Genomic DNA, 20,517 nt, shown 5'->3' on the forward strand with positions numbered 1-20,517 from the left:
AAACCTTTAATCAAATAATATGATACAAATATTTGTATGCATTTTTGTAGCAGCCCTGAATTATACCATTTAATTAAAAGATAATGAAAGTAGGTAAATACTTCCGATTTTGGCCAATGAGATCTAAATATCTCTAAATTAAGGTATTAGAAAATATCACTAATTACTCAAGTCTAAAGAGAAATATTTGGATAATTATAATTTCTATCGACATATATTGTATGATACAGAGGACAAATTGTGTAGCAACATGACTCAAATCTTATATTGCCTCCGCCTCCACACATTCTGCCTGTTTGATGGACTGATCAGACAATGGCAAGACATCAATGAATCGACATATTCCTCGAAAGGGCAAAAGGAAAGGACAATATATACTTCTTCCATAAAGCAATAACAGTCTTATTGACTAAAAGGCAACGCCTACTGTGTAAAAAAGCACACAAACGCATACATTGAGTGTACAAAACATTAGGAACACCTGCTCTTTCCATGACATAGACTGAACAGGTGAATCCAGGTGAAAGCTATGATCCCTTATTGATGTCACTTGTTAAATCCACTTCAAATCAGTGTATATTAAGACAGGTTAAAGAAAGGATTTTTAAGCCTTGAGACAAACCAGCAATGGATTGTGTATGTGTGCCATTCAGAGGGTGAATAGGCAAGACAAAATATTGAATTGCCTTTGAACGAGATACGGTAGTAGGTGCCAGGCACACCGGTTTGAGTGTGTCAACAACTGCAACGCTGCTGGGTTTTCCATGCTCAACAGTTTCCCATGTGTATCAAGAATGGTACACCACCAAAAGGACATCCAATTTGACACAACTGTGGGAAGCATTGGGGTCAACATGGGCCAGCATCCCTGTGGAATGCTTTCGACACCTTGTACAGTCGTGGTCAAAAGTTTTGAGAATGACACAAGTATTGGTCTTCACAAAGTTAGCTGCTTCAGTGTTATGAGATATTTTTGTCAGATGTTACTATGGTATACTGAAGTATAATTACAGGCATTCCATAAGTGTCAAAGGCTTTTACTGACAATTACATTACGTTTATGCAATGAGTCAATATTCGCAGTGTTGACGCTTCTTTTTCAAGACCTGTGCAATCCGCCCTGGCATGCTGTCAATTAACTTCTGGGCCACATCCTGACTGATGGCAGCCCATTCTTGCATAATCAATGCTTGGAGTTTGTCAGAATTTGTGGGTTGTTGTTTGTCCACCCGCCTCTTGAGGATCGACCACAAGTTCTCAATGGGATTAAGGTCTGGAGTTTCCTGAACATGGACCCAAAATGTCGATGTTTTGTTCCCCGAGCCACCTAGTTATGGTTGGGAGAAGTTGCTCTCGGAGGATGTGTTGGTACCATTCTTTATTCATGGCTGTGTTCTTAGGCAAAATTGTGAGTGAGCCCACTCCCTTGGCTGAGAAGCAACCACACACATGAATGGTCTCAGGATGCTTTACTGTTGGCATGACACAGGACTGATGGTAGCGCTCACCTTTTCTTCTCCGGACAAGGTGTTTTCCGGATGCCCCAAACAATCGGAAAGGGGATTCATCAGAGAAAATGACTTTACCCCAGTCCTCAGCAGTCCAATCCCTGTAACTTTTACAGAATATCAGTCTGTCCCTGATGTTTTTCCTGGAGAGAAGTGGCTTCTTTGCTGCCTTTCTTGACACCAGGCCATCCTCCAAAAGTCTTCACCTCACTGTGCGTGCAGATGCACTCATACCTGCCTGCTGCCATTCCTGAGCAAGCTCTGCACTGGTGGTGCCCCGATCCCGCAGCTGAATCAACTTTAGGAGACGGTACTGGCGCTTGCTGGACTTTCTTGGGCGCCCTGAAGCCTTCTTCACAACAATTGAACCTCTCTCCTTGAAGTTCTTGATGATCCGATAAATGGTTGATTTAGGTGCAATCTTACTAGCAGCAACATCCTTGCCTGTGAAGCCCTTTTTGTGCAAAGCAATGATGACGGCACATGTTTCCTTGCAGGTAACCATGGTTAACAGAGGAAGAACAATGATTTCAAGCACCACCCTCCTTTTAAAGCTTCCAGTCTGTTATTCTAACTCAATCAGCATGACAGAGTGATCTCCAGCCTTGTCCTCGTCAACACGCTCACCTGTGTTAACGAGAGAATCACTGACATGATGGCAGCTGGTCCTTTTGTGGCAGGGCTGAAATGCAGTGGACATGTTTTTGGGGGATTAAGTTCATTTTCATGGCAAATAGGGACTTTGCAATTAATTGCAATTCATTTGATCACTCTTCATGACATTCTGGAGTATATGCAAATTGCCATCATCAAAACTGAGGCAGCAGACTTTGTGAAAATTAGTATTTGTGTCATTCTCAAAACTTTTGACCACGACTGTAGAGTCCATGCCCCGACGAATTGAGGCTGTTCTGAGGGCAAAAGGGGGTGCAACTCAAGATTAGGAAGGTGTTCCTAATGTTTTGTCCACTCTGTGTATATTCTCCATTGGGTTTCGTCTTCCTCTCCTTGTATACTTAATGTCAGCTATAGAACATTTCAAAAGTAACATCAAAATATCAGTTACCCATACAGTATATAAAGTCAACATGATAAAAAACAGTGATTACATATACAGCACTGATAACTGAAGAATGAGACTCATACCAAGACATAAGACATGAGCTAAGAAAGGGAGAGGGCCTTTACACAAAACGTCTTGTGAAAAGAGGAGAAATGAAAGAGGGATTGGGCCGAGCTGAGATCAGTCATGGTTTGGAGGGCCAGGGTGTGTAATCTCCCACACCACACTGTGTAAGAACTGCAGAAAGACCTAGTGCTACAAAACCCAAATTTCACAAAAGCTGCGTTTGGACTGCAGGGACGCAGGGAACAATCTGAGCAGCACAATAGGGCTGAGAGCAGTGGATTATAAAGTGTGACGTGTCCATCAAAGCACCACTCCAAACTGCAGCCCCGGCTAAACACAATGGCATTCTGGTACTAACGCTTGGTCGGGCTCTGATTTGATGCTTCTTCCTCTGTTTCCCCCCGCAAACTGCTGTTCAAACTCAAATTAAGCTGACAGCCGTGGAGGTTGTTTACCAACCCTCAACAGGTCTGTGGGCACACAAAAGGGCTGTTGCAGTCAGAGCCCTCAGTTTCTAACCTTCAGGAACGACATCCCTGTGTGAACCAGTGAAATCCCACAGACACAATGGCCGGCTCCTCATCTGTTTAAACATACTGCCGAGATCACAGTGGAGATCTGAGCAGGGGGGTTGTCAAAGTCCCTACTGTAATACGCAGATTACAGCATTCTGCAGCGTGCTGGCCTTTATTAGTTTACTCTATTGTGTGTTTAATAGCTCTAATACAAAGGCCCCCTAAGATATAGATCACTTTATTGGTCGATTGCACAATTTCACTTCCGCTTTTAGCCCAACCCCTCCGAAATACACACATACATACAGTTTTGACCACTGGCTATAAGGTGAATGCACCAATTTGTAAGTCGCTCTGGATAAGAGCGTCTGCTAAATGACGTAAATGTAAATGTAAATGTAGGTGCAGGGGGCTGCCACACTGGGAGTCTGGGGACCTGTTGTTGTGGAGGGGTTAAGTGCTTTGCTCAAGGGCACATCGGCAGGCAATGGCATCCAGGAATTGATATCAGAAATCCCGCCAGATATTTCCGGTCTGACCCGGGATTTGAACTGGCAACCCTCCGGTTACCTGCCACAGCCAGTCCTTCCACAGAGGATCAGTCCTCCCACTGTGGCTCAGCACTACTATCTTCATACCTATTTAAAACGACATACTCCATCTTAAAAAAACAGTTGTGCTGCACAGTAGAGGAATGGCGGGGTTGCACTGCTGTTTTAGTAGTGGGGGCAGCAGCTTTTTCAGAATGGGTGACATGATGACTTAACCCTGCACAATAAAGAGATGCAGCACAGTGGAGTGGTCCCTAACACGGCACACACATGATCACACACATACATACACATGAACAGAAAGCAACAACATCAGCCAGGCAGAACAAGGGCACTCACACAACCTATCCCCGGAGAATTATGCCTTTTCTCTTTCAGCCTGGAAGACAATCATTCCAATTCCAAACGAACAAAGTCCTATGAGGAGCAAGAGAGGCAAACTAGAAATTCGCAATAGAGGATACAAACTTAATAACAGGCAGACATGTTGGTAATTACCACTCCATGGATATAGAATGAAGAAACTTCTAAAAGGTTAATTGCTTTTCTGTCAGCAAGGCAGCTCCTCGCTACAGAGTGGCAGACATTGAAATTGAGAGCGTGTCTGTTTTCTTTATATGAATCAGAAAAAAATGCACATTTTTCCAAGAAAATTTGGATATTGTAATACCAAAAATACCCCCCCCAAAAAAAAAATTTGCTCAATTATAAATACATTATAAATAATGTTTTCATTAAAAACACAGATTTATGGCAGTGGGTCTTATCCAAGTAAATGTGGTATTAGCCAAGCTGCAGCAACATCCATATGAGCATGACTAAAACTTTGTTCTGTAGCTTTAGATCTCATCCTGCATCATAAGCTCCTTTAATGTAAAAACTGTTGAGATGGGAAACAGCACTGAGCTGTAGCTCCACCAATAAAATGACATTCATTTTCCCTCCATTCTACCTCAGCTTGCTTTTCTAAATGTGTTTTTATTTGAATGCCTTCTCTTCCCTGTCATTTAACAGAGTTGATTTATAATTAAGTTCTAATTTACTGTGCACACCAACAGCATGTAAAAGACAACTCAATAAAACACAGACGAGAGCCCATGTCAAATAAGCTACTATTTGATGTTTGTTGTTTTTGTATCATTCCTGAACAAAAAACTGGATGAGCGTTCAAGGCAATTTGCTACAAAACTCTGTTTGAACTTGAAAATCACTCAGTTTGAACTTGAAAATCTGCTCCAACTGAATACTCTCTTTAAACAGTATGGGAACAGAGGAAAACACACAAACACATAAAATGGTCTACATGTCTATTTCTTTCTCCAATGTTTAGGAGTCCAGGCAAAATAAAATAAAAATTGCTGTAGATAATGACCCAGGTGTAGAATGTGTTTTATAGCCACGTCAGCTATCAAATATACATGTAGAGAGAGAAAAGAGACAGAATGCTGAAAGGGAATAAAAGAGCTAAAAGCAATTACAGTTCAGAGGCAATGCAGGGAAAAATGGAAGCACAGCACAACAGCTTCCCGGGTCCGCTTGTTGTTGTTAGTGGTGCATGGCGATGTTGAAATTACTGCAGCTCAGATTCGCAGGCTACGGACTAGAATGACAAGGATTAAAATAAATTGCCCAACATGAGTGGTGGGAACCTTGGAAAAACAATACGAGTAAAAGCATAAATGTCAATTTGGAATGATAAAAGACACAATCTAAACGGGGCAGGAGACGCCCCAAGACAGCACAAGGTAATAGAAATTGTGATTTTTACTGTGACTCAGCCTGCTTAAAAAGAAATGAGGTGGCATGTTTGGAAAGGGGGCATTTTTCTGTCTTCCACTCTTTTGTTAGTTCCACCTATCTCTTTACACAAACCAAAGAAAGGTGCAAATGTCTTCATTGAAACAGGCCCAAAGGTCAGTGCACTCATGACAGCTCTCAACGCCTCAACATATGCCTAGTTGAATGGGTTAAAATTTGGCTTCGGCTGCAAATTGGTAAGAACGGTGTAATGGATATGCAAGACCCAGGATTCAGCTGAGGGTGTGCAGACTTCATTTTCTTTCACTACTAGTACATCATATCGTAACAGAGAATGGCAGGATTAGCAGAAGCAGTTTAATTCGATTTTTCCAGGGACTTCTGTTCAATGAATAAACCTTATGTTGACAATTCTGTTGGGCGTTTCCAGAGCAATAGGATGGGTGGTAAAACAGACCCGCAGCAACACCACACCGGGTCAGATCAGTGAGCGGCCATGCTTGACAAGCCATGGATCATACCCCTACTCTTCTAAAGAGCTGGGGATCTGGAAGTGCCGAAGGACAGCTCAGTTTCGGAGTGCACTACTTAGCCCTGTCCCCTTGAAGTTTTTATTTCTTGGGGATTTAATTAAAAAGCAAAGATTGCAGTATGTTAGTGCAAATGAAATACAGAGACATACTGATGGAGAGAGGAGGGGGGGATGAGACGGATAGTTTTTAAATATTCAGAGCACAGCATATCTCTGCCTCGGCCACTCATCTCCACTAATTAGACAATAATAACTGCCCAGCAGCAACAGTCAAGGAGACGAGACTACTGCACATTCAATTTGAAACCCCTCCAAATCAAATGCCCCAATGCTATGAAATTACATTCATCACCAGAGACACAATCTGTCGCATTAATACAATTTATTAATACAAAATTTAAGACCAGACAAATGAATTTTCCTTTGGTAACAAAGCGGTGTAGAGAATGGAGTGATCAAACATTCAACACACCACACAAACCTCTTGTGATTTCCCTGTTGGAATGTTTTTCTACTTCCAAACGCAAAGACACCGGAAATCGCAAGAGGGAAAAAAACAACAGATGAATAATGCATTGGTAGCATTAGTGCGCTAAGAGCCTGGCTCTTTCCAGGAGTAGCTACTGCGTCTGGCTAAACCTTCCCAAAGAGTGTGGGTGTGGAGAGACAGGCCCCAACAGGCACACAGTACAGTGCTGATGCCATAGACACCTCACTTTTCCCCCATGACACCTGAGAATTTGACAGCATCAGGAAGAGATAGGGAGTGTACACAAGGTGCTAATGCTGTAGCATGGGTTAGTGCAAAAAATTTGCAGGAGACTAACAATGCATACCAATTACGCACAGCCGGCACTGGGGATAAGCCACAAGAGCAAGGCTAAGAATGGAGGCTTCAGGGGCAGACTATACATTTGAAGGCAACGTTTAGCATTTGTTTGGAGAGATGCAACACTGCCACAATATGTAAGACGCTCTGGATACAAATATGATCATGAGAATGAAAAAGCCGCTACAAGAATATTATGTCGAATTTAGGAGCAGGAAACACAAAAATCAACAGTCATCCAACTTCAACACACAGTGATTTAAACTGGGATAGCAAAATATGTAATGAGGCAGGAGGAGTAGAGGGGATTGATGACTGAGTTGTCATAATCATTCTAAGGGAATCAGTCGATAACTGAATAACCCTAGGCATATGGGCAGGAAATCCAACTGAAATGAAGGAAAAAATTGTTCATGATCTGTTTCATCAATTAGCTTCTTGGTGGTTGTTGGTGAAAATGTTTCCCTCTGAGAGGTGATTGTACTAGAAAAGTAAAGACCAGAATGAAATTACACAATGTGTGCAGATGGCGGAAAAAGTAAGTTACAAAACAGCCCATTAGAATGCTTTGTAGAGAACTATAGTATCCTATTACAGAATACAGTATGTGAACTGTATGTGCTCTATACACAGGAACCTCAATCTAAAATGATAGTAGGATTCATTATCAGAATCAACAGGGAAAGAGATGCCAGAGCGGAAAACAACAGGCAATTAAAATATTCTTTATTCTATCCAGCTACCTAACCAATGAAGAAAAACTTGACAAAAGGAAGAGATGTGTTTGAAATCTCAATGGAATTGATGACAAGGAAATCTAAAAAGCGCTTTAGATCTGTTATACCTCTCAGAGCTAAAAATACTCCAACGTTCCTTCCATGTAAAACAGTGTTTGTTTGCCTACAGTGTCTAACAGCGCCTACCTGTCTAACAATCTGGGTTAATTGTGTTTAGTCGAAAATATCACTTCTGTTCTGACTCCAAACAGGACGGCGTGAGAAGCAGATAATCATATAAAAGGCTTTTATACTGCAGCACCAGGCCATCAACTTCCATAAGGCTGTGGTGATATGCTATTTCATGTCGTAGACATACCACTTCGTGATACCTACAAGTATTGACACTTCCATGGAAAAATCATTCTATGGTCTTTTAACCGCCTGACTGACTGATTTATTTTATTTTACTTCTTGCATAGATTTTCTATTAACTGCATGCATGTGATGAGTAAAAGCTGGTATGACTGATTTTCTAAGCAATGTGCATAGATATAATACGTATTTACTTGTTTAGGTCAGAAACGTATTGATTCACATATTTTAAAATCAATAACAGGAGATAATTTATATTTTTGCAATATTTGAATATGTACTTTGGATGTTAAAGGGCCAATCCACTGTTGAAACAATAACAGAAGCATTCACACTACCGCTGTTTCCAAAAAAGCTGAGGGATGGGGGTGAAGAAATGTAACTGCTCTCAAATTCATAGACAGAGCTATGGATACAAGGACTGACCATCCATGATATCCAAATTATAGTTTTAACCATGTTTTGAGGCTATACAGTGTTTGTTTACATTTGTTGTTTATAAACAATGGAGTAAAGCAAGCTTATATTTTGGATTCTGATGGGGTACAACATATTAACTAAGCTCATGAGGCATTTATATGTTATATTCGTCATGAATCAATGGGTATATATAATTGATTTATAAGTCCAAGTATGAATGTAGCAACTGCGGACTGCCCCTTTAAAGTGCCATGGTCAAGTCAATAAAATACAAACACATTTGCATTATTTCATCACATCTTTTCCAAACGCACATTTAGATCTCTAAACATAATAATAAATACTTCTATGAAATAACTTGTCCTTACTTAACTATGTCTAGCGATTGAAAATGTGTGAACAAAATGTAGAATTATATTAATTGTTTTTATAATGCAAACAATATGAATTATGGTATGTACAACAAATATCATAATGAATGCAAAAATCTAATTGAAAAACTCATCATACCAAGTACTGTGTAAAAACAAAAAGTTAAAATCCTAGTAACTAGGGTGACTGTTCTTTCTTTTTTCAAAGTATTCTTAGTTACTCCCTGTTAATGTGGTACGTGATAGGAGGTGGTAGGTGAACAGTGAGAGATGCAATACTCGGTAATATGCAGTACAGCATATTTTAAGAGTAACGTAATCATTTTGCAGTAGAATACTGCCAGAGCAACATGTCGGCTGTACTGAAAAATGGCACATACAGTATTTTCACCAAATGGCTAGCACCCTCTAGTTGTTGCATCTTACTGTTTACTAAACTACTCTGTCTATCTGTGCTGATTCTTTTCCACATTTAGGCCTAATGCAAACACAGCATGGAGAAATGTTACACTAAACTCCAATTCCCAGAAAACCCTTTAAGAGCAGAAAAGGCATGCAGCAATATATTATCAAACACAATCATCAATAGGAATATCATACTACTATGTGTATCTGTTGAAAACAAGACCTATAGGCTACCATAATGAAAATCTAATTAAGTCAAAATATCTGTCTTAAGAGGACTAAACGTTTCACTAACCTATTTGTTATGATATCTGTCACTGCTTTCGCCATGATTGATGTGGCTCCTCTGAAAAGTAAACCAATTTGAGCCCTAATGCAAAGTCATTTGAAATTAGCTATAATCACATTACTCTCAAATTCTGAACCCCACCCCCAATGGTTTTAATAAAGAGTTATGGCTGATTAAAGGACAGGCTAATCTAATTAAGACTAGACCTTGTTCGAGCAAAAAAACGGTTCCAACTGATTTTGAAAAACAGATTTGCGTTTATCAAATTGATCTATCACTTACCAATTTAGATCCATAGAAGAGGAAGGAAGTCTATTTTACAGCTTTCTGCCCTTAATTCCCATCATGCGTCAGTATGTTGACTTGATTCTATAATTATTTGAGTTATTGGCAGTTATTGCTCAGAGTAGCTTTCCTGATTGCCTCCTCAGAGGGAATGGACTTCACGTGGAGCATTGAGGTTCAGAAAGAGCCAGAGTGACCAAGCACAGAGAATATATATTTTTATCTTCGAGTTAGTGAGGTGTCACCTCAGTTTATTCACAGAGGAAAACGCATGACCCCAACAATGGGAGTCAGTGGCCTTTCAACTCAAAGGCAATGGGATGATGTGGATCAGAAGACAACTTAGGAGAAGGACAGGCCCATTTCAAGGAGCAGATCTACAGCCTGTTGATACAGTGACACAAAAGGGATCTGTTACCTGCTAATCGGACCATAAACAGGAACATTTGGTTAATGTAATATTCCTACTTGTATTATTCCATAATGTACTATTACTTTGTGGTGCACAGATGCAGTGGGTTGGAAATATGTAAAGGCAACGTGTCCAATGAGCTATACAATACGTATTATTTTTGTGACCTGTGCTGGAATTCAAACGTAGGCTACAACCTCACACTGATTGCATTTCAAAAACGTCATATTTCTGTGTAGGCCGAGCAGTTTTCCAACACTGAAATATAAACAATACCATGTAAAGATGTGCTATTTTGGGACAATTCATTACCTACAAATAAGTGCACTGGCAAGAAAAATACAAAGCCTACAGTACACAATTTCATCAAGGGAATATTCACTGGTACGTACAAAAAGAAAAGTGTAGTCCCAGAACTATTCAACATGAAACGACAATAGCCAACAGCTGTGCTTCCTATCCACATTTTAGAAGACATAAATATACAAGTAATATAGCTTTAGTGTCGAATTTACAGTCAGAAAAACATAAATGAATGCGAGAAACCATTGGAAACCCAGACAAAGCCCCCTCTGTATCTCCGGCTACAAGCAGAGTCTCTGTGTGACGTCGCAGTAATCGTCTCAAATCCTTTCCTTCCACCATTCTCTCCCACTGAGGAGAATTCAGTCACCTAGGAACTCTCATTCTGAATACTGACGTGATTAGAAACTAACAGCTGCATTCCCGGTGTTTGGAACAAAAGCACACTCAAAGACGCACAATTTTCTTGCTTGTTCATGGTAGCGCAGAAAAAGGCAAAGCAATTACGGGCAGAAAATATGAAAATGAATTAAGTCTATTTCTACACCATTCCTAATGACTAATGCTTTTGAATAAAGTTTTTTGATGGACATTCACAGTGGGGGACAGTTTCACAAATTGAACTCAATGAAATTAAATTAAACTCCACAAATTCCCTCAATTCAACATCTTTCAAGCATATTTTTGCATTTCAGACTCAATTCAATCCAATAATTCAATTTAATACTACTTCAATTCAATAATACTTTATTAAACCACAATTTATCCATTGTGATATTTATCAATTTCCAAAGCATTGGTAAATTCACCTGTTTGCTTTTTTTTAACTGAAAATGAACACAGAACTTCCATTTTATAAATAATATATTCTTAGCCAATTAAAAGGTCTGTATTTTCTTTGAATACTAATGTACACTAACAAGCTCTCCTCATTTTATCCAATAAACCACAGAGAACAGTGGAAATATAAACCCTAAGTGTGTTCCTCATTGTATATGCAACCAGTCTCACAAGCACAGGTAGAAACTTAGTCAATGATAAGGGATTCATAATTTACTATGGAATGGTAGTTATTAATATGGAAATAATATGTTCCGATTCAAAGGAGCTGCTTTCAAAACGCTTTCCTATTTTTATGACTTTGGGTGGCAGAAGAGCAAATAATTGTAAATTCATAATGACTACTTTCTTTGTTGTGTGAAAAATATTTGGAATTGCAGTATATCAATGAATTCAATCTTAGCACATACATTTTATATTCTACCAGAAGCAAGTGAGTTATAAAAAAATTAAAATAGATTAACATTACAAATGATCGTTGTAGAACATCCTTCTGGCATAATCGTTTAATGTGCGCTTACTTTTTGGTTTTAAAACTAAATCTAAACTATTCAACAGATTTTTGCAGAGATCTGCATATATCCCTGAACCACAGTGAATAGAGACTGAGAGAGTTATTCCATGGTAGATGGCGTATCTATGATACTTTACATTGGCTGGGGAAGGTCTTACCCGCAGAGGGGGGCTGGGGTGGAGGTGCGCAGGCCCGGAGTAGGTAAGAATTGGGGGAGAATTCGTCATCAGTAGGGGGGTCCAGCATGACGTGGGGGGAGCCGCTGTCCAGCAGAGGCACTTGGCACTCCCTGATGGCTGGGGGGGCAGGATGGGGCGGGCCGGTGGGTGGAGGTGGGGCAGGGGGTAGCAGGCTGGACGAAGGTGTGGGAGGTAAGGGACGACCTGGAGAGCACACACACACACACACACACACACACACACACACAGAAGACGGAGGGTACATGTTACTATACACACTGCTATTGTAAGTTAAAGGTGGACGACAGGCAGCGTCCTGTTTGAACATGATGAAGTGCTAGAAATGACACAATCTCGTCACCATATCAATACAATGCTCTTTTAGACTCACTGTCAATGTCTTTCATGGCTACCATTATTCATGTGTTCAAGCCGAGACTGTCAATTCTATAATGACGATAATGAAAGACATGAAAAACAGTTGAGAGCAAGAAAGAAATATAGAAAATGAGGAATTATTACAGGGCTTTCAATTCCTTCAATCGCTCCGATAACCTTGCTCTTTAAGAGCAGCACAGTGAAAGGAGGTCAACTTTGATGTCCTATGCAGGCTTTTAAATTAACCATCATGTAAGGTATTTGACTTGCCTTGAAATAAGAACTCCTGCATTTGACTCTGACCTTGAGAAATATACAGTGAAAGCGTATGAGTTTTCATTATGATTCTTGGTGCAATCAATGGTGCAGAATTTTCTTTATTTTGCCATAATCATGGAGGATGTTTTGCAACCAAAACCGATTGAACTGAGAAAATAACATTGATTTGCATGATTAAGCCTGCAGTAACACTTCAGAAACTAGAGTTGTAGATTTGGCTAAAGCAAAATGGTTGACCCCAAACCTCTGCTTTATGGTCATTAAAACTGGCTAAAGCTATCTCCAGTGAAAGTTGCGACCCCCTAAAGTCAATCATAGCTGACTCCCAGTATTATCGCCTATCATTTAATGATGTTACCTACATAGTTATAACTGATCAGGCAGGCACCACAACTATTTTTCACTGGTGGTGCAAAAATATATTCTGGAATACTAGATCAACTGTTGGAAACATGGGCAGTAGCCCCAGCTAGCAGGTTTGTTTGATGTAGTTAATGTAAACAGTGAAATATGAAATGACTCGTGAAAATGGAGAAGCATACAGCAGGGTTAAGGATTGGCCATAATAAATTAGAGACAGAGTTGAAAGAGAATAGGAGAGGAGAATGGAGGAGGGGACAGGAGAGTGCTGAGAAGAACATAAAATAGTAGTAGCCTCATGTTTACTTATGTTTCATTCTAAACCCTTACTCACATCCTATTTTAGGCCATCAAATATTTGGTTTGTAAAGTGAACTATGTCCACCAACCACAAGTATTTATCTTGTGAAATAGGACATCAACTTGCTTATAAGGACATTTCAAGGAGATAACAAAGGAGATTTTATAATGTGTTTTGAGAATGATAAAAAATGTATGATCATGCGTGGCCTAGAAATTCCATAAAATACTCATTCTTCAATAAAGAGCATTTGTAAGCAAAGTACATTTATTTAAGGCTACCATTTCTCAAAAGAATTATTGCTGCATATTCTGATTTCAGTCAATTACAGTATTCCATTTTATATATTCTGTTTTCCTACTTATGTCCAACACAGCAATGGAGAATTTAAAGGCTGATTCCCTCCAAAGGGCTACTCCCCCGCATCCATGGTGTCCTTTCAGATTAGTTTTGATGCATCTCATCAAGATCATAGACACATATATCAACCCTACACCTTGTTGTGGTGTGATGGAATGGTGTCACCAAGGCCCTTTAACTGTCTAGTACAAGGCAAAGCACTCCCAGCTAGTGTGAATACTCTCACTAATTAAATGAACAACACCACCCACTTTGCTCTGAGCAAGTCGGCAGATCCAACATCCATGGCTGCTTTGGCAAACGCGTCGTTGTATAGAGGTCGGGTGATTTTTACTTAATGTCAGTTCTCGTCATGTGTAGTTTAAAAAAAAAAGTGGCCTGCTTTTGCTGAATAATATATGCCTGCTTCAAAGTCCCGGAGTGGAAGACAACCACTGCATCACTAGCTTGCTGGCACACAGCACTCTTCAAAGCAAATAAGCTAGCAGAACATTGGAATGGGCAGTGGAGGGGAAGAGGACATATAGTAGAGTACTGTGGAGTGGCTGGACGGCGATAGAGGGCAAATCTCTCTCTAATGATGAGGATTCATCTTTCTCTCCTGTCAACAACAGACATTAGCCACTATATCAGAACATCAACATAAACTAGGAAGGTTTTCTGAATGGAAGATTGGAGGATGAAATCGGTTCCTGTCACAGAGCATCAAAACAGCCCTCGTTTCCTATTCCAGTGTGGATGTTTGGCACAGGCCTTCATTGTGGCTCATTTGGAGCCGTTATCGCTGTTTCAAGCCTTATCCTCTGCTGTTAGCGTCCCTGTCCTCTGAGTCACATAATGTGTTGGGAAGCCAACACACAGGGCCGCTACCTCCCCCCCCTCTCCTCTCTCGTCTCTCCTCCTCGCTGACTCCTGCTGAAGCTGTCTACACAGAGCAGGTTTAGCTGTGACATTTGCAGAGATTTATCATATCAGTGTCCTCCCACATCACACACCAAGACAAAACTAGAGGACCAAAAGAAACCAGAGCTCCTCGCCTCTGTCCTCTTTGTCATGTTTAACACAGCTCCAGACGCTGACATCAAGAAGAAGGGGCGAGAAAGAGAGAGAGAGAAAGTGAGGACAAGCCAGCTCTAATGTGACAAGTCGACAAAGATTACTTCACAAATGTCACTTCCAAAGGATTGCAGAGACGTCACACTACCTAATGTGCCTCGCATTACATATGAGCATCTGATTATGTTGGTCTTTTGATTGCTGAGGGCTTTGATGTGCACCATAAATAGTTCAATATGCACCTCAAATTTAAATGAATGCTAAGCTTTCCATAATGTCTTTTTGGACCAAGTAGTACAGTACGCTTCTTTCTATTGCCTGATATGCATTCATTTATATATCTGATAGCATTCATATGTGGGGGCTCCATAATAGCACATTTCTATCCCCCTTTCTTTTAATCCATCTGAGTCCCACTGCCCCCTCTCTCCTGGGCCAAGGCCTTTTCACGCAACAACATTCAGCGTGGTCTGAAAAGAACTGGCTCCAATCGGCCTGACTCCATTTTGTCATGGCCTCTTTGTTTCATCACTCCCCGTGACTGGGATGGCTCCCTGCTGCATCCTCAGCACATTCACAGCCCCAGTAGCCCCATGCACCATCGTTCACATGGAATCACGTTTTATTTCTCAAATCATTTTCTACAGAATCCCACACAAGGTCAGATATCACTTGGCTGTGTACAGGGATAACTAGTGCAAGATAAATGGCCCCCACCAACCAAGAGCTTTTTGTTCCACAACTTCCCATCGCCTCCGTCACTTGCAGTTATTCATCTCTGTGTGGCTCTTCTCTAGAACCGTCTACACCAACATGGCCTCGGATTTACTTGATCCTACTGTTTCCTCCACACTCGTCCACAGGCACCACCAGGCCACTATTATACACACTGCACTGGCCAGTCATCTCTTCAGACTACCTCTCCCTGTGATCTCACAACCACAAGCAGTTTCACCAACACTCTGGAGCATGTGGTTCCTTAACAACCATCAGCAGTGGCATCTCCATGTCCACATTGAAATGGAAATCCAACTATGTTCTCATCAGCCATGGAGACAACTCTATGGAGCATTGTGGGATCTCAACGTCGGCTCAGTTGTTCAATTTCATTCGAGCAAATGGGTGAAATGATCCACCACAATGTGATATGGTGATATATGTGTACAATGATATATGAGATGACCTCATCAATCAACCCCCCCCCCCCCCCCCCCCCCCCCCCGCCCCAGAGTCAGTGCACTGCAGGAGCCAGTAAAACACTAGTCATCAACCCAGCTACCCCTCCTCAACCCAACAGAAACACGGATGGTTTTGGAGAGTGTTTTTATCAATCCTGCAGCACAAACAACACAGCAGCCACCTCAGCAGCAAACCCACATCCCTCCTACTGTCATTTGTGTGTCTCGCTGCAGATGTACAGAACATGGCAACGTGGCACAGCAGAAGGGAGGCAGGGAGGCTAGAAGCAAGACTTAGGCTCGGCTGCAAAGCACATCGGAAAACCAGACTTGAGCAATAATATCGCTATCATCTATCTTTCTATCCATGTATGTTTCATTATAAAGACAGCTGGGAAACGAGTTAAGATGTGCTGACTCGGCTCTCCATCACACAGAACAAAGCTCCACTAAAAGATGCACTTCTGCCATCAGCTGTTGCCTTATAATATATGTACGGTATAAATTACTTATTACATCGCCAGCCGTACGGCTGCCTTTGAAGTAGGATGCTTCCATACAGGCTCTATTTTTATCCGGTGTCGCAAAAGTAACAAAAAACGAGCCTACTTTTCTATACCCTGACTCATCCTCGAGCGTCCCCCCCCCCCCCCCCCCACTTTCTGCATCCTCACTTTCTGCCCCCTCCCCACCCCCCCGCCTCAATTCTTCTCTCTCTCTCTCTCTGCCACTCTCTCACTCTCTCCCTGATTTTAGGAGGCATGTGATCGTTCACTTGGAGAAAGTGTTTTTCCTATGCCACCAACCGAAAGCACTCATAATCCCAAAATAAGGGAATTACTCAAATGAAGTGATGCCTTTGAAGTGAGGAGAGAGATTTTGTCACAGACACACCATATTGCTTTGAGTTTTATTTGAAGCAGGTCTCAACGGTAATGAGTTTGAGTCACTGGCCTCAGAGGATACACTTCTATCACAAAGATGCCACCATCTTTATTAATTTACTCAAGTCAACATACTGCACTGTAAACATGAAATCTGAACCAAATGAATGATACCTAAAAGGCTTGTTAACAGACCAAGCTGGTCTCAGAGCATTTCGTATTATTCTGTTCGTAAATCCGAGACACTCCATTTAGTATGATGTTACGTTTCGTATGGTTTGTATTCATTTGTGGATGTCCATCACCCATTTCGTATGATATGTTATGAATTTCAATTAGTTTTATATTTTACAAATTAGCAAAACATACAATATGTTACGAATTTTCAAAACGTACAATATGTTACCAATATGCAAAACGTATGATTTGTTATGAATTCTAGCTAGGTGGCTAACGTTAGCTCACTAAAATTAGCTAGGCTAGGGGTAAGGGTTAAGGTTAAGTTTAGGAGTTAGGTTAAAGGATTAAGGTTAGGGTTAGTTGAAGGGTTAGCTAAAAGGGTTAAAGTTAGGATAGGGTTAGGGGTTAGGGTTAGCTAACATGCTAAGTAGTTGCATAGTAGCTAAAAGTAGTAAGTAGTTCAAAAGTTGCTAAAAAGCTAAAATGCTAAAGTTGTCTGTGATGAGATTCGAACTCGCAACCTTTGGGTTGCTAGACGTTCGCATTTCGTATTATTCAGTATGTAAATCCGAGACACTCAATTTAGTATGATATGTTACGTTTCGCAGGTTTTGTATTAAAATTGTGGAAGTCCATCACCCATTTCATATTATATGTTACGAATAACAATTAATATTATATGTTACGAATTAGCAAAACGTACAATATGTTACGGATTTGTGAAATGTACAATATGTTACGAATTTTCTAAACATATGATATGTTATGAATTCTAGCTAGGTTACGGTTAAGTTTAGGAGTTAGTTTAAAGGGTTAAGGTTAGGGTTAGGTGAAGGGTTAGCTAAAAGGGTTAAGGTTAGGATAGGGTTAGGGGAAGGGTTAGCTAACATGCTAAGTTGCAAAAAAGTAGCAAGTAGTTGAAAAGTTGCTAATTAGCTAAAATGCTAAAGTAGTGCGTGATGAGATTCAAACTCGCAACCTTTGACAACTACCCCGACCAACCACCTTTCGTTTTTGCCTTAAGTAACCATCTGTCTTATGTAACTATACCAAACATATCATACTAAATTGAGTGTCATGGATTTACGTACAGAATAATACGAAATGCTCTGAGACCAGGTTGAACAGGCGTGTAGGCACGCATGCTAGGTTTAGGCGGTATCCAGATTTTCCGTACCATACCAGGGTATACGATATTACCAGAAGTGCACACAAGGGGCGAAATTTAAATGTATTATTATTTTTCCGCACAAAATGATTTAGGCAACAGGGATCTTGATCTAGGAGGGGATTGAATGTCTCTAGCCTGGGTACCAGTCTAGAGAGCAAACCAAACAATATCATTTATTTGACACATCTTAGATTTCTTATAGTTATACTTATAGTTACAAGCAGTGGTCGGTATTGAAAATCATACTGTAGGTATTTCAGAATACCCCGGTATACGGTATATCGCCCAAGCTCGCACAAATTACACACACGCACATGCACGCAGACACACATGCACGCACGCACACACACACACACACACACACACACACACACACACACACACACACACACACACACACACAGTCACACAACCCCCTCCTAAACCTTTATAGTGCCTTATAAAATAATGTCAGAATGTTTTACCTGAATCCCAGAGGCAAATGCCAGTCATATATTAGCCATCTGAAAACTGGTAGCATCAGTGTCCAGGGGGCCCTGGGGACAGCAGCAGGACCCAGATCATTAGTGAGCAGCAGCCCACTGGGCACAGTGACAGGGCATGGTGACAGGGCCAGGGCTGTGTGACACGCAGCGCTAGGCCAGCCAGTAGTAGGATCAGCCCCACTACTCCAGGTTCTGGGATCAGCACACACAGCACACTGAGGCAAACGCTGCTCCTCTTTGCATCATCTGACCCCGAGGAGCAGGCTGGCTGATGTTGTTCTGCACAGCTCCCCCTACAGAGCCCCACAGTGGCTGTGGCAATACCCTGCTGCACTGACGCAAACCACAAACAAACATACATGTGCTCGTCATTGTCTGTCTTTCCCTCTCATACACCCACACACATATGTATGATGCGCATATACTTGGCTGTACTGTACGTAATGCCCAATCAGACATAAGCATGTACTCACTTCACTTAACACAGAAAAAACACTGCCTTGAAAAACCGAAGTGTGCTCCTTCCTTGGACAGTTCAAGGATAGTCAGTGATACACACACTCCAGTATTCATGAAGAGCAATATTATCGAGCCTCTCCAACCAGAGGAAGTCATTAACATTCCTCAATTTATGAACTATGTTTTCTTTTCCAGATGTGGAAAATCGGACTGCCTAGTTGTAAATGAGATCCTTAGTGTTTAAATCATTAGTGTTTTTCCTACATTGCTAATACATTTATTATAAATGTCATCAATCCATCACTAACTATTCCCCTTTCGGGTAATCAATACACTGATAACAGTGAATGTCTTAGTAGGGAAGTGCTCATTTTGACTTATTAAGTGAGAATTGGTTCAAAAGCCTATGCCCCACAAAGGCTAAGTCTAAGAATATAACTTTAGAGTATTATAATCCCCTGCCAATCACCACGTTAACCATATTTACACCTCTGAGAGAAATGTATAGTTTGGCTCCCACATAGTACACAAAATTTCCAACAATAAACAAGGCTTATTTTATGACCTTAACTCTCCAAGCAGCTCTCTTTCGCTAGCCCTCTCTCCATCTAGGACTTTGCATGCGTCAAACTTGGCAGAGGCTTTGAGAAGGGTTGCCTCCGTGTGGCGAGGTCATATATCAGAATATATTAGGGCTGGGAATTGCCAGGGACCTCACGATACGATATTATCACAGTATCGAATTGCGATTCGATACTGCAATGTTTCTTTTGATCAGCCATGAAACTATAAGTGCTGAAAACATGCTGGCTCACTATTTAAAAAGAAGATGGAGAACAAGCTATAGGACGTCATATCCATTTTTACAAATTGATACTTGGAGTCAAATATTGATATAATATCGTCCAAAAATAATATTGCGATATGTAACCCTATCAATTTTTATCCCCATCACCAGAATATAGTACAGTAATGCACTATGAATTGGACAGTCCACCATGTCAATTAGTAATGACAGTATCAGCCTTTGAGACATGGGCGCTGAGTTGACCTGAAAAGAGGCAGAGAAGGAAAAGGCAGCTCTGCTAAATAAGAATATTGCCTAGCGACACGAAACACAGACAGTGATGAAAACAGTACTACGTAGATAGTAGTTATGATAAAAAGGAGAAAAGGCGGTATAAGTGTTACAGCCCTGTAAAGAGAGAATATGCTAATGAGAATGTTCCCTGAATGCATTTATGTAAACACTTTATATAGGCCAAACAAGAGCTGTGGAAATTCTCTGTAAAAACAATAACAGCCTAAATCCAGAACATATAAAAAGTATATTTCTTCAAATTCAAAACACATCACAGGGCATGTCCTAAAATAGATATAGAAGATGGTGCAATACATGTTAATGATTAGTAAATCAGATTTTCAGTGGTAGATGAATATTTGGTTCCATACACATTTTCCTGAGACTGACAATTACTGAAGAATACTAAAACAG

The 20,517-nt window shown here is 40.7% G+C and overlaps 1 protein-coding gene across 2 annotated transcripts in view; it reads right to left on the reverse strand.

Annotated features, from left to right (window-relative positions):
- LOC311136024 (teneurin-2-like) overlaps window positions 1–20,517 on the reverse strand; it is a gene marked incomplete at both ends in the record, with an annotated part of 210,857 nt that overhangs the window by 48,165 nt on the left and 142,175 nt on the right. For both annotated transcript variants that reach the window (XM_084170087.1, XM_084170088.1), the window contains one exon: window positions 11,911–12,135. In XM_084170087.1, the coding sequence (XP_084026213.1) occupies window positions 11,911–12,135 (225 nt within the window). The remainder of the gene's footprint in view (window positions 1–11,910; window positions 12,136–20,517) is intronic.

The sequence above is a fragment of the Coregonus lavaretus genome (genome assembly GCF_964263955.1).
Source record: "Coregonus lavaretus genome assembly, chromosome: 10".
NCBI lineage: Eukaryota > Metazoa > Chordata > Actinopteri > Salmoniformes > Salmonidae > Coregonus > Coregonus lavaretus.